We start from the raw sequence: 25,830 nt of genomic DNA on the forward strand, positions 1-25,830 counted from the left end.
TTGACTGGAGAGTTTAATCATTTTACATTTAAAGTCACTAATGATAATGCAGGGATTTCTTCTGTCATTTTGCTATTTAGCCTTTGTAAGTCTTGTGCCTTTTTTTGGTCCGTCAATTCTTCCATTAATGCCTATTATATGTATTAGATTTTTTGTATTGTACCATATTGAGTGCCTTCTCTTTTCTATCTAGATATATTTTCCTGTGGTTTCCATGGGGTTAAAATTTAACATCCTAAATATATAATAATCATATTTGGTTTGATACAAATGACTTCAATAGCATACACATATATTTTATCCTATACCCTGTCTCTCCATTTTTTTGGCACTTGTTACATTTTTTCTGAAACCATAGATTTATCATCAGTTTTGATGCACTTGCCTTTTAGGACCTGTTTGAAGTTTGAAATGGCATTACATACCAAACAATACACTCTAATAATATTGTTATTTATAATTACCCCAATGATTACCTTTATTGCAGGTCTTTATTTCTTTATCCTGCCTTGAACCACTGTCTAGTGTCTTTGCCTTTCCATCTAAAGAACTCCTTGTAGTATTGCTTGTAGAGCAGGTCTAGTGGTGGTGAACTCTCTCAGCTTTTGTTTATCTGGGAATACCTTAATCGCACTCTCAGTTTTGAAAGAAAGTCTGGTCAGATATAAAGTTCTCAGTTGGCGTGGTTTTCTTTCAGCACTTTAAGTATTTCAACCCACTGCCTTCTTGTCTCCATGGTTTTTAATGAGAAATTGGCACTCAATTTAATTGGGACTTCCTTGTACAAAATATGCATGAATTTGATAATTGGCTTTTCCATTTCTGCAAAAAGGCTGTTGGAATTTTGATTGGCATTGTCGAATCTGTATATTGCTATAGGTAAAATTAACATCTTAATAATAGTTTTCCAATCTGTGAAAATGGAATGTCCTTATTTAAATCGTCTTTAATTTCTTTCAATGTTTTATAGCTTTCTTATTGCCCATCCTGGCACCAGCAAGCTGCACCAGGAATGTGGGCTCCAGTTCCCACAGCTGCCTGCCAGCAGTTAGGGCATAGGTAATTGCTACAAGGTGAAATTCACCAATATTTACCATAATCTACCAGTCTTTTCATTCAGCCCTTCCCTTGATGCTGCAAGTGTTCAGTAGACTCAAGTTCCAAAGTAGTTGATTCAGACATTCCTATTAGTTTGACAGTTATTTTGGTAAAGGGACTGATGTCTGGAGCTTCTTACTTTGCCATCTTCCCCTCTCCTTCATAAGCTTTTTCATACAGAATTCCAATTAATAAATGTAGAAGAGGGAAAATATAAAATAACCATTAAGAAGACATCACATGGGTAGAAAAATGGGGGAAGGAAAAAAACAAACAAAGGCACCCAGTGTTCTTTTTTACTTTAATTGCTCTTTTTCACTTTATTATTCTTGTTACTTTTGTGTGTGTGGTAATGAAGGTGTCAGGAATTGATTTTGGTGATGAATGCACAACTATGTAATGGTACTGTGAACAATCGAATGTACGATTTGTTTTGTATGACTGCATGGTATGCAAATATTTCAATAAAATGAATTTTAAAAAAAAAAGAAGACATCACAGTAATAACTGTTGCAGACAAGGTCCACTGATCCACTAACGTTAGTGGGTGAGTCTGTGAGTTTGAGGAGAAACAATCTGCATGGTATCAAAACATCTCCTCCAAGACATTTATTTACTAAAAAACGAAGAAAAGTTTACATTGGAGAAACCTGACAGAAACCACCGTAACCAAGTGATCAAGGTCAACATCTCCAGTAACAAGACATAGCAACATTATGAATCCTGTGATACAATGCACTGATGACACAACTTCATTTCTGGAGATTTCTGCCAAAAAGCATCATCTCAGTTCAATAATGAGAAAACATCAGGCAAACCCAAATTGAGGAACATTAGAGAAAATAACTGATCAATATTCTTTGAAAGTGATAGGCACATAAAAGACAAGGAAAAACTGATGAACAGTTAGAGACTACAGGACACTAATGAAAAATAAGTTAAATGCAATAGGATTTTCTTGTATTGCATCCCAGAAGAGATTAAAAAAAAAAAAAGTATTAGTGGGAAAACTGGTGAATCTCAAAGTTTTGGTTTAACTGATAATATTGCACCAAGTGCTAATTTTTTAGTTCTGATCATTGTACAATGGTTTTATGTTAACATTTGGGGAAGCTAGTTGAGGTATATCTGGAAACCGTGTACTATTTTTTCAACTGTTCTGTAAAAGTATAATCAGTGCAAAATAAAATTAAATAAATATATGAAAACAAGCATGCTAAAAAAGTTATCCATTTTAAAGCCCACCTTCTGTGAACTTTAAAAAAAATCATTTCCAGTGCTAACTTGAGGCCTAATGGCATATCTGGATTCTAAGACAAAATTGCCACGTTGTATAGTCATACGAAATGTTTGTGGAATGGAATCCTGTGACTTAGTGGCGCCTTATGAAATAGTTGTGGTTGATAGATAACACATTTGCTGGGGACTCATTTTTCAGATTCCTGTTTTTATAGAAAGGATGGGGAAACTGGAAGTAAGTCTCTTCTTTCCCATCAATTCTTTTTTTGGGACTAGAAAAGAATAGTTCTGGACATCTGTTATACTCCAGATACAACTTTTAATGGTTGTAATTAGTAAAAATTTGAAAATACAATTTCTCTAAATGCCCCCACCCTCAAAAGGAATGCATAATAGGCATTAAATAAAATGGCAAAGGGATAACAGAAAGCTTAAGCTTGTGACCACAGTTTTATTAACTGTAAGTATTTTATGTATGCATATGTTTTTCCTCTTTCAAATTCTTTAACTGCCAAAATTAAATTACCCTTACAGACTACAAATATTGTAAAATGTATTAGATTATTAATTTATAAAATTTACCTGTGAAATGATACATTGTGTATGGAGTCTTTGAAATGATACTTACAATCATTGAAAGCAGATGGTTCTATAAACCTTACAAGTAATCACAGGCTCCTTAAACTCACAATATACATTTATTTCAAGGTTAAACAGAAGCCCATTTTCTTCAAAAGTAATTTTCTACTACTTTTTTCATAAAAATATAAAAGACTTAGCATTCATAGTTTTTACAACATTGAACCCAAACCCAGATTTTTCTACAAATGATACCACTTTCCAAAAAGTTTAAGACATCATCAAATAATGTGATGTTAAACCAAATGGTCTCATCACCACAAAGTATTTTACTTTTAAGAAACATTGTGCAGTATTTCCTTTTAAACCTGATTTTTATGTGAGATTTCAATTGTGTATATGCTATGTAACCACACAAGATTTAATCCAAGTCATTCATATTTATGCAGTAGACTGTCATGTGACCAGTTACCATATACACTGTCATACAGTAATTGCAGAAATGGCAAAAGGCAATCTTTATGAAAGGCAAAAAAAAAACCTTTTTAATAAAAGACAACCAACACTGCCATAATCTTCTGCAAAAATCACCTCTTCCTCCTACCTCTTTTCTCCTTCAAATGGTTCCATTTATAGCATGCCATTACTCAAAGATATTTATATCACTTTTACTTAAGATAGCTTTATACATGGTTGCTTTCTTTTATGATATGGGGAATTTATCAAAAGGCACCAAGATTAGACTCCTAAGTAGTTTCCAATTTTTTGCCCCTTTTGAGGTTCCTCTAGAATGATTTCCCTCAGACAAGTGTGACTCTGAGAATATAAGGAACCACAAGATAATGAATGATGCAACAAGCAATGTAAAACTTGTACCATTCCAAAGGTGTAAATATATAATAAGTTCCTTGAACTTTTCATTTAGGACAAGAAGTCAGAAAAACTTTCTGAATGTAAACATAAAAATAGAGCACATTTATCAACTGTAGGAAAACTCATAACCTTACAATAGCAAGGTATTAAATCTTATAGAATAACACATAGCCAAAAGCATTAGAAATTCATTGTCTGATATTCTGATGCATTATTCTGAAAACATGTCTGATAAATACATACCATTAACATATAACAAAATATGGCCTTTACTTCACAGGGGAAAAAAAGGTAAGTTTCATCACAAAAACAGATTTACTGGATTTCAGTTTTGATTTTAGAGATATATTTTAAAGATAAAAAAGCAAAACAAATTCCCCTTAAAAGTCTTTATATATGTAATCCATTATTAATACTTTTTATGATGCTCTTACAATGTAAAACATTTAGAAACTTTAAAACTCTAGAAAGTTTGACCAGTTACCCTTCTTGGCCTTAACATATTTTAAATCCCCTTTAGAGAATCACTTTAATGCTTTCAGTCCATAAGTCCAATATGGATGGAGCAGTTCTATTTCTTTTTCCTCTTCTTTGGTGGTTCATCCTCAGAGCTGCTATCTGTGCTGGTGGTACTGCTACTGGAGGAGCTGGAATCTGAGTCTGAATCAGAGGAGGAGGAAGAGCTTGTGGAGGAAGCTGAAGATGACGGACTAGAAGAGCTTTCGTCAGTGTCACTATCCTCTGAGGAGGATGAGGTAGATGTTCCTTCACTTTCTGATGAAGAATCACTGGCTGAACTGTCACTGCTATTGGTACTGGAACTGGTTACACTCTTAGACCTATTAGACAATGAACGGTTATATGCACAGGAAGCTGACATTTAACAGAAAGTTTAAAAACATTCAGTTTATATATATATACTGCAGCTTTGCTAACGTGCTACTCCTAGATTTGATGCTTTGGGGATTGTCTTATTGTTGTAGCCTCCCCCCTCCCCCCCCACAAGGTCTTTTTGTTACTTCCACAATACAACCCTCTTGGATGGAGTTCAACACAGGAATACCTAGTATATTATGCTCCAGAGTAAGTAACGTTAAAATAAAGTTGCAATATAACAACTGGGTTTATTTAAACCTCATACAGAGTGGTAATTGTTTCTTAATCTTTATTTTAACTATTTCAGACCAGGTTTAACTAACCAACAATTCTTATCAGTCTAAACATTTCCTATTCTAAGCTAAGAGAAGATAATTGTTTACTACTTCCATGTAGAAGTATTCTAGGAAGTTGGGGAAAAAAGGAGAAATGAAAGCAATAAATTTCAGACAGATAAGGAGAGAAACACATAAAAAAATAGGATGATATTTAATCATTAATTGCTAATAACAAACCTCAGATCCATATCTTACAAGAATAACTATTATTTAAAAATCACTATTCCTCTCCCTTCTATTAGTACTAGATATCAAGTATATAATAGTCCTGAAGCCACACATACCTTTTTTTCTTGTTCTTTTTTTCTATATTAGTTTCTCCAATGCTGATACACATGAAGGGGAAAAAAGCTCCTGTTAATAAAGTGATTATACACAGCTCAGACAAACCCTTATGCTATCCCCAAAACTGTTTTACACTGGTGAAACACTTTACCTTTTTTATAGCATGTACTCAGAGTACAGGATTTCTTGTTATAACCAAGTGGAAACTTTCCTATTGTAGGCTGCATATGGTATATGCAGCCAATTTACCCAGCACTTAAGACCGATTTTATTACCCGTACCTTCAAAGCCAGGTAAGTTAGTAGTCAAAATGGCTGAATGCACCAATTTGACTCTTTTTTAACTTGAAACTTAGTTTGACATGGCTAAATTAACTACTTACTGAACAACAGAACAAAGCAAACAATGGCACAACAATAGCTCTAATTTGAGTTTCCACAGCCATTACAAATGGCCATTTCATATAAATACAACAGCAACCTTTTAATTTAAAACAACCATTTTTTTCTGTGTGTACCCCAAATGTTCAGTCATTGACTGTTTAAAAACTAGAAATTTAATACTTAAGTCTGTGAACCCGCAGATTATTTAAAAAGAACAAAGTTTGATGATTTTTAATGAAATGTATGAATGGCTTGCTGCTGTACTTCTGCCAAACAACATGTATACTAAAAAAGGTTTGCAAATTATAGAAGTACTTTTATCACTCTCACACTGTCCTATAAATTTAATATTTCTATTTTCTGGACTTTTCTGCATTTACTAGGAAATGCTTATATCCCTTATTTCCTGAATTTTCAAACATAAATAAATATATATGTAAAGCTGGCCTCAGACAATGGCATTACCTACTGAAATGTCATTTTGGGAGTAAAATAAGTGGTAGAAGAATATTAATTCAAACCACAAAAATTCCATGATCACTGAAATTCATACATATCCATCATTTTATCACTAAACAAAAAATCAACAGTCTTTAACACAGCCAGGTCTAAATTTCATGGAGTCCTAAGTATTTTTTAGACTAAGCTACTCATGTGATACAAGTAGGGTAGAAAAACAAAAGTAAATGTTGGAATGGAATTATTCACAACTCTTATATTTTATCATCTTCAAACATTTTTGCTTACATTCCTAATAAAATGATACTGAAAAACTGCTTTCTCCTTGTACATTTTTTATTCTAAGTTTTAATATTTGCAAATGGTGTAATATTGGACATATTATAGATATTGCTGTTTTTTTTTAATTGTTATGTCACTCTTATAAATAAGTTCAATGGAAACTAAATGCCACAATAATTTGGTAACTATTGTCATTCACTTCAAAAATATATGAATAAGCTTATCTTTTACTTTGTCTTTTCCTTTCTCAATTCGTGATTTTTTTCTGCTTTCCACACAGAATATATGTATGCATGTATATGCGCACGTATGTAGCTATCTACATACATTTAATTTTAAACATTCATTTTGAAATACTTTCAAACTTACAGGACAGTTACCAAAATATCCTAATATATTTTTATGCCTGAAAATTTCAGTGATCATTTATGATACTTCTCTGGAATAAAAATATACACATAATTTGAATTTTTTAACTTCCTGTGTTAAGGCTTTAAAAGTGTAAAAATTTTGAACTGAGTTAGCATTACATGTATAATATTAGTATACAACTGATTAAAATAATATAAAATATATTATATTTTAATAATTATTAAGTAAAAAATAATTTTCTTAGAAACCCATTTCAATGACATGGATTTTTTTTCCTAGTTTTTATGTGTCAATGGAAAAATATTTATTCTTGCTAGGATGTGACTGTTCAGCATCAATTCTATTCCTATTTTTAATTTTTATAGATTTAGCTCTGAGAAACCTTGTTAAACTAAATAAGATGGATATAGAAAGAGTTGTTACAGCAAAATCATTTCAATTCTTTGAATTCTTTCCATGTTATATTCCACAAGTCACATAGTGATCTATCATTAAAATTATATTTTGACTCTTCAATGAGGTCGTCCTTCAATTTTGGGGGAGAAAAAACTTATGAAGGAATGTCCTTCCAATGATTATGGCCATTCACTTTCTCAACACAGACACCAGTAATTTGAAAATTCTGGTAGATTTTATAGATGAGGACAGTACACCGAAGTAAGATTAGAGATGGGTGAGAGGTATGCCTTTTTTGTGTGAAATTAAGAGCTGTTAAAAAAGGGGAAGTAGAAAAGGAGAACTAGTAAGCAAGTTCTTATACAGATCTATTTTTGGAAAAGTACATATAAATGTTGATGATTTAGAAACTGATTACCTATCCATTCCTGCATAACCCCTGAAGAGTATTCATGTCCACAAATACTGTTTCCTTGGAAGTCCAGATGTTTAAGACACTATTATAATAGCTAAAATCCTTATGAAGATGCCACTTCTAATATGTAGTACTAAGTAGAACCAAAACCCTCATTCTTCAATTTCTTTAAAACATGTATACTTACTTATTTCATAGAGATTAAAAAGGTTTTATTCAAAGGACTTAAAAAGGTAAATAATAATATTCCAGTCTCTATCCTTCCCAATTCTCCTAAGAAATAATTATTATTCTCAATCGTTTATATTTCCAAAAATATTCCATTATTTTTTCCCTCTTTAATTAAACATAGTTTGCTTTTACACTTAATGTGTCTTAAAGATCTTTCTATATCAGCTCATATTATTTACCTCATAGTATTCTGTTGTCATGTCAAAGGCAGTTGAGGCATTAAGGCAAAATGATTAAGAGCATGGATTATGAAGACAGGCTGGTTGATTTAAAACTTAACTTTTCTACTTACTAGTTTTGCAACCCCTAACAAATTACTGAACCTCTTTGTGCCTCAGTTACTTCATGTTTAAAATGGGGATAATAACAGTGTCTACTCTAATAGTATAGATGTGAGGCTTAAATAAGCTTACTTATAAAAGTAGTATAGTGCATGGGACATAGTAAGCATTCATTAAACTTTAGTAAGCATTATAATTTAAATGTGGAGAACCACCATGAGACATCTAGTCTCTTACAGAATTCTATAAAAATAAACAAAAAATATTTCCATGGATACCACATGTAAACTTACCTTTGCTGTAATAATAATCTGTTTTCTTTTTCTTTTAAAGCTTTCTTTAGTTCTGCTGTTCTTGAAGGCCTGTGTAGGTATTTCCTTTTTCCTGTGCATTCGTAAGTCCAGTGTCCAAATTCTAAGCATTTCTGACATCTTACATGTTGCTTATTTGCTTCCCTACAGAGCCAAAAATAATAGAATACAAGGCTTAAAATTGTGACTTGTGACAGTTTTGCCCTGAAATGCATAAACAATATAAAATGTAAAATGATGTTTATTATTACAGACTAACTCATGAAATGTATTAGGACATTAATATGATTAGATTTAATTATCAGGCAGTAAGTATAGTAAGTGGTTATGAGAATGGACCTTGGAGTCAGACAGAATTGAGTTCAAATCTTGGTTCCTCAATTCCATTTTAGATGAGGGAATTCAGAACAGCCATCTAGCTCAGAACTAGAAAAGCCAGTAAAAACATGTTTAAAAATCTGCTCGAGGCATCGAGAACTAACAAAAGAATAACTAAGCCAAGATATGGGAAAAGATGGAAATCCAGAGTGGTCAGTCTTGTATTTAAGTCAACTATTGTCCTGAGGAGTGTTTAACCATCTCCGGAGTCTAAGCAACACTTATTACAAACTAGGGAGACATATTTTGTGTCCAGAGGTAGGACTCGGGGGGCTGTACCCTCTGAATAACCCAAACCTTACACGGTTGGCAAACCCAGCTTTTAGTCATCGAGGAGACCAAGAAAAATATCAGTGCCTAAATTAGATTAATAGGCAGCAAGGAAAGAAAAATAGGCGGAAGAAGGGGAAAGGAAGAAATTAGAACTGTCCTTCCTCATTGATGATATATACTTGGCAAATCTAAAAGAATGTATAGATAAAATATTTTAACTCATTAGAATAAGTGAGCTTAGCAAGGTTTTAGACCAGGGATCGGTAAACTTTTTCTTACAGGCCCAGATGGCAAATATTTTAAGGTTTGCAGACTAAGAGGCAGAAATGAAGATGTTATGTAGACACTTGTATAACAAATTTCCACAAATATTTTGATAAGATATAAAATTTAGTAATAATAGGGTGCTAATTTTTGGTAATACAGGTTTACCAATGAGAAGAATGGAATTCTTTTTTTGAGGATAACATTTCATTCAATTGAGGTTCAAAGTTAGTGTTCCCCATCATCAAATCGATTTTACATGTTTGTATGTAAATACCATTCTTAGCTTGCAGGCGTACAAAATCAGGCAGCAGGCAGGATTCGGCAGGCTGTGGTTTGCTGAACCCTGTATTAGGTGTAAGGTCAATATATTTTTTAAAAGGTCAATACAAAAATTGGGTTTCTATAAAACAAAATAGTTAAAAATGAAAAAATTTTAAAAATGCTATTCAAATACATAGAGACAAAAACTAGATTATAGGTTACCAGGGGCTAGGGGGAAAGAGATAGATGGGGAGTTATTGCTCAATGGGTATAGAGTTACTGCTTGTGGTGACAAAAATGTTTTGTTAATGCATGGTGGTAATGGTAGCACAATTTTGGAAATGTAATTATTATCATGGAATTGTACAAATGAAAGTAGTTAAAATGGGAAACTTCGGGTTGTATATATGTTATCAAAATAAAAATATTTTTGCTATTCACTCTGCAAGACAATTTGACAGTTTCTTACAAAGTAAACATTGGCTTACCATAGAATCCAGCAATTGTGCTCCCAAATGTCTACCCAAATTAGCTGAAAAACTTTTGTCTATACAAACACTTGCATGCAAATATTTACAGCAGCTTTATTTATATCTGCCAAAACTTGGAAGCAACCAAGATGTCCTTCAACAAGTGAGAAGACAAACAAACTGGTACATCTACACAAAGGAGTATTATTCAACAACAAAAAGAAAAGAGCTATCAAGCTACAAAAAGACACAGAGGGACCTTATATACATGTTACTAAATGAAAGAAGCTAGTCTGAAAAAGCTATATATTGTATGATTCCAACTATATGACATTCTGGAAAAGGCAAAAATATAGAGAAAGGAAAAAGATCAGTGGTTACCAGAGGTTCAAAGGGACAGGAGGAGCGATGAATAGATGGAGCACAGGGAACTTTCAGGGCAGAGAAACTATTCTGTATGATTCTGCAATAGTAGATAAGACGTTATGCATTTGTCAAAACCCACAGAACTGTACAACAGAAAAAGTGAATTCTAAGGTAAACTATGACATTAGTTATTAATAATAAATCAATATTGGTTCATCAATTGTAACAAATATACGACACTAAAGCAAGATGCTAATAGTAGGAGAATGCATGCAGAGGGGAGAGGGGATATATGGAAGCTCTGTACTTTCTGCACAATTTTTCTGTAAACTTAAAACTGCTCTAAAAACTAATATTTATTAAAAGTTTTTTAAAGTTGCTATTCACAATATCCTGAAAAATACCCAACACCTAGAAATAAATTAAAGATGTGAAAGACCTTTATACAGAAAAATGTTACTGAGAGAAGTTAAATATCTAAATTAATAGCTAAGTAAATAGAAGGATATACCAGGATCATAGATTGGAAGACTCAAAAATGTAAAAATGTCATTCTCCCCAAACAGATCAAAGCAATGCCAATCAAAATCCCAAGAGGGTTTTTTTTCCTTTCTTTTTTTGGATGGTGAACTTACACTTGACAAACTTATTCTAAAATGCATATGGAAATTCAAAAGACCAAGAATAGCCAAAATACTCTCATAAAAGACCAAATAAGGAAGACTTGGATGAACAGATAATGACTACTGTAAAGTTATAATAATTTAGACAATGTGAGATGGGAGCAAAGATAGACAAATAGACCAAAGGAACAGAATAGAAAGTCCAGAAATCGACTAATGCATATACAAAGCTTGCTTTATGACAATGTGGCAGGACAGCAAAGTAGAGAAAGGACAGATTATAACTGTTGCTGGGACAACTGGTTACACATATGGAAATAATAAACATCCCCACTATACTCCTCTATATGCAAACATTGACTGCAGACCTGGCTAAACAAAAAGGCAATAAAAGTTTTAAAACATAACACAAGAAAAAATTACATCTATTTGGCAGAAGAATTTTTGTTTTAAAAACCAGAACACAAAAAGGCACTGATCATAAAGGAAAAGATTGGTAAATTAAACTATATTAAAATTAAGATGTTCTGTTCATCAAAAATTGCTATGAAGAGAATAAAAAGGGAAGCCAAAAGGTGGGTGAAGATATTTGCAACATATAACCAAAGGCCTCAATCTTCAGAGTACTCAAAGAACTCTTACAAATCAATAAGAAAATGGTAGATAGTAGAAAAACATGACTCAGAAATGGAAAGAGAATACAATGTTCATAGTAGCATTATTCACAATAGCCAAAAGATGGAGGCAACCCAAGTATCCATCAATAGATGAACAGATAAACTTAAATTTGGTATACACAAATAATGAAATATTATTCAGTCATAAAAAGAAATGAAGTTCAGACACATGCTACAACATGGATGAACCATGAAGACATGATGAGTGAAATGAGCCAGACACAAAAGGACATATATTGTATGATTTCACTTACATGAAATAACTAGAATATGCAAATTCATAGAGATAGAAAGTAGATTACAGGTTACCAGGGGCCAAGGTGGGGGAAGGGAATGGGAAATTAATGCTTAATTGGTAGACAGTTTCTGTTTGAGGTGATGGAAAAGTTTTGATAATGAACGGTGGTGCAGGTAGCACAACATTGTGAACATAATTAATACCACTGAATTGTATTCTTCAAAGTGATTAAAATGGAAATTTTATGTGGTATGTTATCAGGATAAAACTTTTTTTAAAAAAAGACTACAAAAATGGGGTGGGAAAACCCAAATAGCCAGTAAACATATAAATAAGATGCTCACTAGAATTCAAAGAACATCAAATTTATGTCCCAATGAGATACCACCATACACCTACCAGAAAGGCTAAAATTAAAGACAGGCAATAGCAAATGTGAGCAAGGATATACAGCAATAGGTACTCTCTCTCTTCCATTGCTGGTAAGAATATAAATTGGTACATTTTGAAAAAAACATTTACTATAATTGAAGAAATGCATAATTTATGACCCAGAAATTCTACTTAAAGGTATCTATGTAATAGAAATCCATGCACAAATATAACATAGAACATATATATATAAGGTTGTTTTTCCTTTATATAACATCTTAAAATCCTGAACCACTCACAAGCTTACAGAAAAGTTGTAATGATAGTTCAAAGAACTTTCATTCCAGAACCATTTGCGACTAAAGTGCCAAACTGATGCCCCATCACACCAGAATAGTTTTCTGCATATTTTCTACAAACTAGGACATTCTCCTACATAACAATACACCATCAAAATCAAGAACTAATGTTAATATATTCCTACTCTTTAATGCTCAGATCCCATTCATTCGGGTTAGATTAAATATCTCAACAAGGTCTCTTATGGCATAAGTTTAGCACCAATGGTGTATTTGTTGTCATGCCTCTTTAGTCTCCTTTAGCCTGTGTCTTGCTTTTAATGACCTTAACTCTTTTTGAACATTACATGCCAGTTTATTTTTTTATTTTGAAATTATTTTAATTTAGAAATGAGAAACATCTGGAAGAAAAAAATGACCAAAAAACAAAACAAAACAAAACAAAAAAACCCCACAAAACATACAGGCACAGTTTTACTCTATGATCTTCTCAAACCTTCGTTGTCTACTAACCCCCAAGATGAAAAACAGACTCTTCCAGAATGGTATTCAGCCCCCAACAATGTTGCTATTTATAGGAATATGAATCAATTTCACAAAGAAGCCAATGAATTCCATTATAGTATATCCTATGGCTCTGCCACAACAATCTTCTGAAATTCTTTTCTATCAGGTTTGGCACATCTTTTAACCAACCAAATTGAGGCCTTTACAAACTGCCGACTTGGCTCAATAAACTACATTACCTGATCCATGATTGTTCTGCCTCACCACCAGCAAAGATGCTGGGGACACAAAGCACAGCAGCTACAACATGCCAATTTTTTGTAGAATATATTTCAATGTCAATTGGAGGATTCACTTCCAAGCTCACTTATGTGGCTGTTAGCAGTTGGCCTCTCCAAAGGGCTACTCAAACATGGCTTCTGCCAGACTAACCCAAGAGAGACAAGCCAAGACAGAAATCACGGTCTTTTTTTTTTTCTCCAACTAGAGAAGTTGTGGGTTTACAGAACAGTCATGCATAAAATACAAGATGCCTGTATACTACTCTATTATTAACACCCTGTGTTGGTGTGGTACATTTGTTATAACTGATGAAAGCATTTTTATAATTGTACTGTTAAGTATAGTACACGGTTTAATTTGGGGTTCACTGTGTTGAGCAATTTCATGGATTTTTCTTTCTTAATTTTCATGCCAGCCACATATATACAATCAAAAAAAAATTCCCTTTAACCACATTAAAATAGGTAATCCAGTGCTATTATGTTCACAACGTTGTGCTGCCATTACCACTGTCCATCACCAAAACTTTTCCATCAACCCAAATAGAAACTTACATTTTAAGCCTTAACTCCCAATTCCCTATACTCATTGCAATGCCTGGTAACCTAACCTATATTCTAGACTGACTCCATGAGTTTGCTTACTCTAATTATTCCATATCAGTAAATCATCCACTACTTACCTTTTTGTGTCTGGCTTATTTCATTCAACATGATGTCTTCAAGGTTCATTCATATTGTTGCATGTATCAGACCATCATTCCTTTTTATGGCTGAATAACATTCCATTGTGTGCACATACCACATTTTATTTGTCCATTCATCAGCTGATGGACACTTGGGTTATTTCCATCTTTTGCCAATTGTGAATAATGCAACCATGAACATCAGAGTGCAAATATCTGTTCAAGTACCTGCTTTCAATTTTTTTGAGTATATACCTAGAAGCGGGATTGCCAGATCATAAGTTTACACATAACTTTCTGAGAAACTGCCAAACTGTCTTCCACAGCATCTGCACCATTTTACATTGCTACCAGCAATGAATGAGTGCTCCTATTTCTCCATATCCTTCCCAAGAATTATAATTATCCTTTTTTTTTTTTAAATAGCCATTCTAGTGGGTATGAAATGGCATCTCATTGTGGTTACGATTTGTATCTTCCTGATGGCTAATGATGTTGAACGTCTTACCATGGGCTTTTTGGCCATTTATATATCTTCTTTGGAGAACAGTCTATTCAAGTATTTTGAACATTTTTAAATTGGGTTATCTTTTTGTGGCTGCATTGAAGGACTTCTTTATATATTCTGCATATTAAACCCTGGTCAGATATGTGTTATCCAAATATTTTCTACCATTGTGGAGGTAGTCATTTTACTTTCAGGACACAGTCCTTTGAGGACCAAAAGTTTTTAATTTTGATAAGGTCCCACTTATCTGTTTTGTTTTGTTTTTCTATTGTTGCTTATGCTTTGGGTATAAAGTCTAAGAAACCACTGCCTACCATAAAGTCCTGAAGATGCTTCCCTAAGTTTTATTCTAGAAGTTCAATAGTCTGACTCTTACATTTAGGTCTTTGATCCATTTTGAGTTGGTTTTTGTATATGGTATGAGGTAGGGGTCCACCTTAATTCTTTCTCATATGGAGCTTGTTTTCCCATTATAATTTGTTGAAGAAACTATTGTTTCTGAATTGAGTGGTCCCTATCCCCTTGTCAAAAATCAGTTATTGATGTTTTTTTCCCCCAAGATAGTAGAATAGGGAGCTCTAGGATTCAGTTCTTCCTCCAGGGCAGCTAGTAAAGAGCCAGAAACTGTTTGAAACAATTATTTGGGGAACTCAAGAGATGAGAAGAACACTGTACACCATCCCGGGAAGAGTGGAAGGAAGAGACTAAGAAACTGAGATGAAAAGCTGTGAGGAGATACATGCTGCAGAAGCTGGTGTCCACCCCCCAGTGAAGCAGCAGGTTGCCTCAGGAGCCACTCCCTGCCTAGAAATAGAAGCCCTCTCTCCCAGGAACAGGGGTGGGAGGGCATGGTTGGGCATCAGCTGCAGATTCTGATTAGAGTACTGGGATGCCTGGGTACCACCTCTGGGAACAGCTAAATTTACATCTCACCCAGGACAGAAAGCAGACAGCAGACTTAATTTCTACCCTGTTCCCGGCAGAGAAGGAAGTGGGGTGGACTGAGAGACAAGTAACCATTTCGGGTACTGGGGATCAACTTGCTAAGGATGGCTCTCCCCCAAGAAAAGAGGAGGGGGAGGGAAGCCCAGGCACCACCTGCAGCTTTTGATTAGCAAATTTGGAGTGCTGGATTCCAGTTGCCAGAACAGCTACAGATTCACCCTGCCCCAGACAAAAGCAAATGGTAGCGTCTGTCTCAACCACCCAGCACGGGAGGAGTTGGTTGAGAATCAAAGCACAATACCACATTAGGACTGTGGAGAACAGGTGGTGGAAGAGCACCAACTGCTAGGCACACGAGGAAAGCACAGAATAGGGGAGACGTTACAGAGAAGACTGGCATCCTTCTGGGTCTCCTCTCCAGGGCACTTAAGAGTGGTTAAACACCTCTCTTTTGGGCCCCTGGGCCTGTTTTGGACTGGAAAAAAATGACACGGGAAGGTCCTCTCCAGGAGAACCCTCCTCCCAGAATTAGTCCTCCAGGTAAAAGCAGCTATAGAAAATGAAAGGAGTGTTAAAACATAAGATGCAAATAAAAAACAAACAGAATGGATCAACATTCCCAGAGAAGAAACGGGAACGGAAGCTTTTTACTGGGGGTGAACCAACTGCATAAATAATGCAATCTCAAAAATCATACTATAGTATCCAGGGCAAGATGAAATGATGTCCTATCTTATAAACTGTAATTATATCTGCCCCTATATAAATAGATTGTCCAGGGTCATTTCTTCTATTAAACCCTCTACTGGATTCTTACTGCTCTCTCTTCAGCATCCAGAGTAGTCATCTAGCTTTGGCTCGAAGACCTCCTGTAACAACAAACTCACTATCTCTTAGGGTAGCGTGTTATATTTTTTTCAAATCTAACAAAAAGTTATCTTCATATTGAGCTGAAAGGAAAATATTTATGAAGCCAAAAACCTGCTTCCTTCTACCTTCTCTGCTTTTGACTCAAGCTGTGATTTCAGTCAGTTACAAACCCTAAGTGACCAGTGATGTTTTCTGCCCCTATACTTTACTTTAACCAGAATGTCGTTTGCATAGAATTATACAATTTGCAGCCTTTTGAGTCCTCCTTCTTTCATTTAGATAATGGCTTTGAGATACTTCCAAGTCATTGCATATATCAATAGTTCCATTCTTTTTTCCCTACTTATTGAATAGGATTCCACTGTATGGATGTACTTGTTTATCTACCAGTTGAGTGACTTTTGGATTTTTTCCAGTTTTTGGTTGTTAAGAATAAAACTCCTAGAAACATTAGTGTGTAGGCTTTTGTGTGAACATAAATTTTCATTTCTCTTGAGCAAATATCTAAGAGTGAGACTGCTGGGTCATATGCTAAGTATACACTTAAATTTGCAAGAAACTGTCATTGTTTTTCAAAGTTCATTGTTTTGCTTGTAGTCACTCAGTTGTTCCAGTATAACCAATACCAACAGTTGAAAAGACTGTCCTTTCTCCACCAGATTACCTTTGTACTATCATCAGTAAGAGTTGTCTATACGAATAGATGGGTCAATTTCTGAACTCTGTTCTGTTTCACTGACCTATTTATCTATCTTTACACCAAACACCATACTATCATAATAACTATAGCTTTATAGTAAGTCTTCAAATCAAGTAGTGTTAGTCTGCTAACTTTGTTCTTTTTCAGAGTTGTTTTGGCTATTCTAAAGAGGTCAATTTTTATCCATTTCTACAAAACAGCCTCCTGGAATTTCAATCGGGGTTGCACTAAATCTGCAGATCAACCAAGGGAGAATTAACTTCTTGACAATATTGATATTGACAATATTTCTGGCCCATGAATATGTATATCATTTCCATTTATTTAGATTATCTTTCATTTCTCTCAGCAAAGTTTTGTAGTTTTCACCATACATATCTTGCACATCTTTCATTAGATTTATCTCTAAGTACTGTATTTTTAAATTTCAGTTTCCAATTGTTTGTTGTTAGAATACAAAAATACAATTGATTTTTGTATATTGACCTTGTATCCTGTGGTCTTACTAAACTCATTAATTCTGGTAGCTTTGTTTTGGATTCTTAGGGAGTTTCTAGGTAGATAATCATATTTTATGTCACCCTTTTTTTTTCCATATGCACATTTTTAATATTTTTGATGCCTACTGCCAAATTACCCTTTAGAGAGTTTGTACCACTACACAACTTACCCAGAAGTCAGTGTATCAGAGTGCCCACTCCCCACTTCTGCCAACAATAGTCATTAAAAAACAACTTTGCCAATATGGTAGGCATATCCTAATCTTTTTGGTATTAAAGATCATTTCTCATAAAAAGGCTTAGTTTAGGGTACAGAAATGGAATATTATTTGAATAGGCTATCCATTTGGGTCAAAAGAATGCTAATCCTCCTTATTTTGATGTTATTTCTGTCTAATTCAGCAATCTATTTGGCAGATAGTATTTTTAGGGGTGATTTATTAGTGTCTAGAACATACACTATAAAAGATGTTAATCATAGACAGGTTTTAGATATTTGTGAATATTCTATTTATAACAACAAAAAACAAACTCTACAATATCTGATACAACGTACCACAATATTTTTAATGGCTGGGATCTCAAGTTACAAATGGTCAGTGTTTGGAAAACAATCTATGCATTGGAAAAGAGTATGTTATTTTCTTGATTCTGAGAGGCTTCCCCCCCCCCCCATGTTTTCATTGTTAGGAAAAGTTGTAAAAGTCTTCAAAATGGCTATAAAGAAAATATTACTGGATGTCCTGTACAATCTACCCCCCCGGCTATGTAACTATGGGGGGCTGCACCTTTCATTGTCTTTGAGCCAACTCTGTAAGTTGTAGAAAGCGGACAGTACTGCATAAGATTCTTGCCCATAAAATTGTAATGCAACTGATTATTGCCCTGGGAATATTGACCAGTGTTCAGTTATTTGTAAATTCAATTCAGCATTCCTGATTGTCCTTGCAACTGGGAGTTACAACCAGTTGCTACATCTTACTCATTAATCATTAATATAATGTTAAAATAAGATCTTTGATGTGTTCGTTATTTATGTGAAGGTCATGGTTTTATATTTTTACAAAATTATCCTTTAATAAACGTTTCTGAGGTTGGGATGTATGTTAAAATTGTGTATATATTAAACATTAGTGTTTTTTTCCTGAAAAGCTGACATTAAGCTCATACAGTGTCTTATTATCAATGTCCTTAAACATTTGCTAGGATATTACTCATTCAGATAAGCTCTGAAATTATAGTCATGGTTCTGGCAGTTGTTTGCTGAAACTTCAGAACCACTACTAGGCAAAAAGTTGTTTTTTCTTTATTATCTTTAATATATTTTCTAAGTAGTCTTGGTTCATTACGTGAGCATTAGTTCTTCAAATGAGGATTGGCTTAAATTTTGGACTAATAATAATAGCTAACATATATTTATGTAATACTTTATGCCAGATGTCTTACTGCTTGCTATATACACATCCCAATCTGTAGAATGTGAGAATTTTTCTTAAACTCATTGGGTCATTATTGGTATTGGATGTAGATTATGCATAAGTAGTACTTAGCTAAATTCCTGGCACATAGTAAGTGTAAGTCATGGTTATGGTTTTACTGAATTCTCACAATAACCTAGTGAATTAGGTATTACCACATTTTTTAGAAGAGGAAACTGAGGTTCAAATATCAGTTTGCTTAAGATCCTATAGCTTATACAGTGAAAAGAGCTAAGATTTCAAAAAAATATTTATTATTTTGAAATATAACAAATGGACAAAGAAACTGATACAATATAAATATTGCACTTAATAAATTATTATAAAGAGACTATCGCACGTACCACCACCAAATCAAGAATTACTTCCTTGCTTCTGTTTTACTATCTAACTATGCAGTAGGTTTTAATTTGCTTGTATTTGAACTTTATAGAGAATCAGACAATATGGTTTTTTTTTCAAGTATGACTTCTTTCCAAGACCCATCTAAGTTGAATGAAACTATAGTTTGTTCTTTTATTGCTATGGACTCCCCTAGCTTCTAAAAGGCCTCCTTTTCTGAATCCCTGGGGAACTTACAGTCTGTATACCAAGACAGTTTTTATTATATACCATGTTTCCTTTTCAACAAGACCAGAAGTTCCTAAAGGTTAAGATTTATCTTTACTTCTGTGTAGCTCATGTACCACACACAGGCATACTGCAGAAATGGAACATTTTAAAACTAACTTTATGATACTTACGAAACAAGAAACAATAATTTTCTTCAGATGCTAGAAGTCTTGTTTTTCACTTCATCTTTACAGTAGACATTGGTTTTGTCAATCTAGCATTCTCCTACCACCTCTGATCTACCCACCCAGCTCATCATTTTGGCTGATGGTGAACATTTCAATTGTGCTGGGAGAAGAATGCAATCTAAGTCAATCAAGCCCTAGGGTTCCATATTCTCCTACGGTACAGGGTTGGGCATGTAATCAAATCTAGACCAATGAAATGCAAAGAACTTGAAGCTGAAAGGGTATAAAGGACCCTAGATAATGCAGCCATCTTGAGACCAAAGGAGAGAGTCTATCCAAGTGTGGAGTCAATACTCAAAAGAGCAAACCTGAGAAAAAGCATTCAACAAAATTCAGCATCTTTTTTTGATAAAAGCATTTCAAAAGGTAGAAATTGAAGGAAACTTCCTCAACATGATAAAGAGCATATATGAAAAACCCATGGCCAGCATAGTACTCAACGGCAAGAGACTGAAAGCCTTCCCTCTAAGATAGGAATGAGACAAGGATGCCTACTATCACCACTACTATTCAACACTGTGCTATAAGCTCAAGCCAGAGCAATCCGGCAAGACAAAGAAATAAAATGCATCCAAATTGGAAAGGAAGAAGGAAAACTATCATTATTTGCTGATAATATGACCTTATATTTGGAAAATCCTGAGAAATTGACGACATAGCTACTTGAGCTAATAAACAAATTTAGCAAAGTGGCAGGATATAAGATTAATGCACAAAGTCAATAATGTTCCTATACACTAGAAATGATCTAACTGAAGAGTCACTCAAGAAAAAGATTCCACTCTCAATAGCAAATAAAAAAATCAAGTACCTAGGAATAAATTTAACCAAGGATGTAAAAGACCTTGTACAACTTTACTAAAAGAAATAGAAAGGTACCTAAAGAGATGGAAAAATATAATGTGTTCCTGAATAGGAAGGCTAAATGTTAAGATGTCAATCCTCCCCAAACTGATCTACACATTCAATGCAATTCCAATCAAAATTCCAACAACCTACTTTGCAGAATTGGAAAAGCTAGTTATCAAATTTATTTGGAAGGGAAAGATGCCTCGAATTGCTAAAAACATTCTAAAAAAAGAAAACAAAGTGGGAGGACTTACGCTTTCTGACTTTGAAGCTTATTAAAAAGCCACAAGAGTCATAACAGCATGGTATTGGCACAAAGATGGACATACTAATCAATGGAATCAAACTCAGAATTTGGAGATTGACCAGATCTATGATCAGCTGATTTTTGATAAGGCCCCCCAATCCACTAAACTGGGACGTAACATTGTCTCTTCAACAAATGGGGCTGGGAGAACTGGATATCCATATCAAAAAGAATGAAAGAAGACCCCTACCTCACACCCTACACAAAAATTAACTCAAAATGGCTCAAAGACCTCAATATAAGAGACGGTACCATAAAACTTCTAGAAGATAATGTACGGTAACATCTTCAAGACCTAGTATTAGGAGGTTGCTTCTTGGACCTTACACCCAAACCACAAGCAATGGAAGAAAAAATAGATAAATGGGAACTCCTCAAACTTAAAAGCTTCTGTGCCTCAAAAGGAATTTGTCAAAAAGGTAAAGAGACAGTCAACTCAATGGGAAAAAAAATATTTGGAAACCATAGATCTGACAAGAGACTGATATCTTGCATATATAAAGAGATGCTACAACTCAATGACAATAGTACAAACAGCCCAATTATAAAACGGGCAAAAGATATTTAAAGACATTCTCTGAAGAGGAAGTACAAATGGCTAAAAACATATAAAAAAAAGTTCATCTTCACTAGCTATTAGGGAGATGCAAATCAAGACCACAATGAGAAATCATCTCACACCAATTAGAATGGCTGCCATTAAACAAACAGGAAACTACAAATGCTGGAGAGGATGTGGAGAAATTGGAACTCTTATTCATTGCTGGAGGGGCTGTATAATGGCACAGCCACTCTGGAGGACAGTTTGGCGGTTCCTCAGAAAACTAGATATCAAGTTACCCTATGATCCAGCAATTTCACTTCTCGGTATTTACCCAGAGGACCTGAAAGCAGTGACACGAACAGATAGTTGCACACTGATGTTTATAGCGGCATTGTTCACAATTGCCAAGAGATGGAAACAATCCAAATGTCCTTCAACAGATGACTAGATAAACAAAATGTGGTATATACACATGATGGAATACTACGCAGCAGTAAGAAGGCATGAGGTTGTGAAACATATGACAACACAGATGAACCCTGAAGACATAATGCTGAGTGAAATAAGCTAGACACAAAAGGAAAGATATGTTTGTTACCACTAATGTGGACTCTGCGAAAAATGTAAAATAAGTGTCTTAAAAAGTAGAATATAGGGGACCTACAGATAGAACCTACTGAAGGGGGAACAATAATCTAATATGTACAGATGTTATAACAAGGGTGATCTTAATGTTATGGGAATGGTCAGGAGTGACTATGGAACATTAATGGGATTCACCTTTGGGATTTGCTTCACAGCTGCTCATTGAATTGTGCCTTGAAGGTCTTCACCTTTCTGTATATACCTTGTATTGTATAAGGAAAGAAATGAAATTGTAGAACTGTAACCCACAACAGTTTTTGAAATAACCTAAACGGCTGCTTGTTGAGCTGTACAATGAGAGATGACACCTTTCTGTACGTATGTTACATTTTACAATAATGGAAATGGCTGAAGCTGTGGAACTGTGACCCATGACATTCTTTGAGTTTTGCTCTCAAACTACTTGTGAAATCGTACATTGACTGTTATCACTGTCATGTATATATATTAAAGTTCACAATTTAAAAAATGAAAAAAAAAAAAAAAAGCAAACCTGAGAGAGAGGAAGAATTGAGACCCTGGTGACATCATTTACCATTCCTATTAAGTATTATTATCACATTCTTCACCTGAAAACTGATTTCAAAGCCCTTCGCCACCAACTTTACTACTCTGACGCCCTATGTCTTTAACCCTATGTTTAAGGAACTTTTTTAAATTGGGAGCCAGAGGTGGAGGAGAGAAGAGAAGGAGCAGGGCTCTGAAAATAAAAGAAATATAAACAGAAAAAGAAATATAAACAAACATAAGCATATACAGGTATATACAGTATAGCAGACAATGAGCTCTATGAAGCTATAAATGTGCAAATGGTGAAGGCATGAAATGCTGAGAGAATGAAAAAGGGGCAGACATTGTTTGGGTTTACAGGTAGGTAGAAGAAAGTCTTCACAAGAAAGGGGCATCTGGCATGACCCCTGCATTATCGATCTGCAGCAAACCTCTGTAATCTCAGCTTGTGCCACTCTTGTTCATCAGCCAAAATGGCCTTTCCTGGTTCTTAAAAACTAAATTATCTCTAGCTTCAGGTCAATTGTGCCACTGTCTGGTTATTTTTCTCTTAAATCTCTCACAACTGGCTCCTTTCTCACCTTTTCAATCTCTGTTCAAATGCCACCCTTACAGAGATGCCTTTCCAGTTCACCCAACCTGAAGCGGTTCTTTCTCCCTTTCCATCAAAGCACTTCTCACCCCACTGTGCGTACTTAACTTGTTTAGCTTACCAACTATTTCCACTACTAGAATGTAAACTTCCTGAAAGCAGGGCTTCTCTCTTGAGCACCTCCTTTTCTTTATACCCAGATTCTGGTACAGAACAGTAGGTACTGAATAAATTAATGTTCATTGGAAGACAGAATGAATGGCAGAAATTGGGAGAAGAGTTGGCGATATAAACAGGCCGCTCCCAGGGAAGTCGTTTGAGAAAGGATGGGAAAAACCAGCTGGGCTGGAGGCTACACAGGGGCTGAAGTTTTACCGGCGGGAGTGGAGCGACTGACCAGGGCTTCAGGAACCACTTGGACGCGCATGGGGTGGGCGGCGGGATGAGCGGCGGGTCACTCTCAGTCAAGACACAATTTAGTGACCAACTCCTGGGCGTCCCCTTGGAGGGAACCAAACACGGTGGCTCTCCTCAAACATAACTCTGTCCCTCCCTGCGTACCTTATGTCCTCCACGAAACCGCTAGCCCATCGGCACCGAACTTACCTCACTGGCCCGAGCTCCTTGGGGCAGGCGCCGTGTTAGAGAAACGGCTACACTACGCCACTTCCTACTGGGGATCCAAGTCTGGCCTCGCGTCCCAGCGTCCGCTCACCCGCCGGTTGACGCGGTCTCCCCGCTCCCAGCCCGCCCCATCGCCCGACTCGGGCCCTCACTTACGCCTGTCTCCGCGCTATGAGACGGTGCATGGGAGTCGCCATCTTAGCGCAGTTCCGGACAGTCGTGCTGTGTCTTGGGAATCTCCTCAAAGGGGGCGGGGTCTTCGAACCCGGCGGCGGTAGACTTGGGCGGAGCCAGACGGTCCTCTAGGGCGTCTGGGGTAGATTCTTTAGGCAGGGTGCGGAGGGGGCTGGTGCGTGGTGCGGCAGTGTGTTTTGTACGGGTAACTTGATTTGAGGAAGATGAGTGAGGCGGCTATTGCATTTTGAAGGACGAGTACACGTATATTACGTGGATAAGGCACGGAAGAACATTCTCGAACGAGGGCCCTATTTCTACACAAAGATAAAAAAGAATGAAACTGTTCAATGTCCTGAAAAGTAGAGTACCCTGCAGAATACAATAGGAAAGAATGAATTAACAGGAATATGGTCATCAATTGAAAGAAAGACTTTAGCAAACCATAAAGTGCAAATGTGTTATTTTGATTTATAAGTATTTCACGGGGATGCTAAAAGGATCAAATGAGACAAAGTACACCAGGAAAAGGATTATACAAAATACAATTTATTTATATTTTAGCTGCACCTACATTTAATGGCAGACCATGGAGAGATTATTCTTTAAATCCACATTCTTTGAAATATATATAACTTTCTGATGTGTGTGTGTGTGTGTGTGTGTGTGTGTGTGTGTGTGTGTATAAATAAATAAATAAATACATTTATTTATTTATTTCTCCACCAGCCATTGTATTAGGGTTCTCTAGGGAAACAGACCCAACAAGAGATATCAATAAATATAAGATTTTATGAAGGTGTCTCACCTAACTGTGGGGATGCACAAGTCCAAATTCCATAGGGCAGGCAGTAAACTGGCAACACCGATGAAGGTAGTTCCATGAACTCCTCAGGAAATGCTTGGCTGGCTAGCTGAAGAAGAAGTGAAGATCCTTTCTCTCTCCCTTAAAAGTCTTCAACTGATTGGATAAAATCCAGCTGATTGAATTCTCTCCCTGCAGAAGATACCGGAACACAGGTGCAGTCAATTGACTGATAACTTAATAAACCAGCCTTCTGATTTACTAACCAGCCGCAAATGAGCAGACACCTGGACACCATCACCTGGCCACATTGACACATGAACCTAACCATCATAGCCATTAATATTTTTTTTCAATTAATTCTTACTTGAGACGTAAAATGTTGTAGGATCTGGGAATTGTGCATTGGACAAATAAAGTCGTTGAATGGATGGTGCTTTCTACAGACAATATAGCCTTAACACATAAAGGCTATATCCAATGAGCTTATAAATACTCTAAGGATAAATAATTCAGGATAAGGGGATAAATAGCAATTAGCTATGGAAATTAGGAATGTCTTTGATGATGTGACCTTTGAGCACATTTTATTAATTTAAAAATAGGATCTTATTACCTGTTCTGTTTTTAAGCTTGTTTTTTCATTACTCAATGATTTATGGACATCTTCGCCGTATCAGCAACACAGATCTAGTTCACTCTTTATGTATTATATTGTATGGATTACATAGCTACTCCACGATTTGTCCAACTAGTACCCTATTGTTGAGTAATTAAATCATTTACCACAATGATGGAATGAACAGATTTTTAAGCACTGTTCTGGCCCAGACTGAGTTCAGAAAAACACAGGCTAGTGCTGC

The 25,830-nt window shown here is 35.3% G+C and overlaps 1 protein-coding gene and 1 pseudogene across 1 annotated transcript; both read right to left on the reverse strand.

Annotated features, from left to right (window-relative positions):
- Positions 1-1,796: 1,796 nt before the first annotated feature.
- On the reverse strand, positions 1,797-24,202 carry ZCCHC10 (zinc finger CCHC-type containing 10). Its single transcript, XM_037802107.1, has 4 exons — positions 24,145-24,202; positions 8,401-8,562; positions 5,288-5,329; positions 1,797-4,628 (listed from the first exon to the last, which is right to left on the reverse strand). The coding sequence occupies exons 1-4, from the start codon at positions 24,183-24,185 to the stop codon at positions 4,361-4,363; spliced, it is 513 nt and encodes a 170-aa protein (XP_037658035.1). The 5' UTR covers positions 24,186-24,202; the 3' UTR covers positions 1,797-4,360.
- LOC119508505 lies at positions 12,634-13,397 on the reverse strand (annotated as a pseudogene).
- Positions 24,203-25,830: the final 1,628 nt, after the last annotated feature.

Source organism: Choloepus didactylus, chromosome 13 (genome assembly GCF_015220235.1).
Source record: "Choloepus didactylus isolate mChoDid1 chromosome 13, mChoDid1.pri, whole genome shotgun sequence".
Classification (NCBI taxonomy): Eukaryota; Metazoa; Chordata; class Mammalia; order Pilosa; family Megalonychidae; genus Choloepus; species Choloepus didactylus.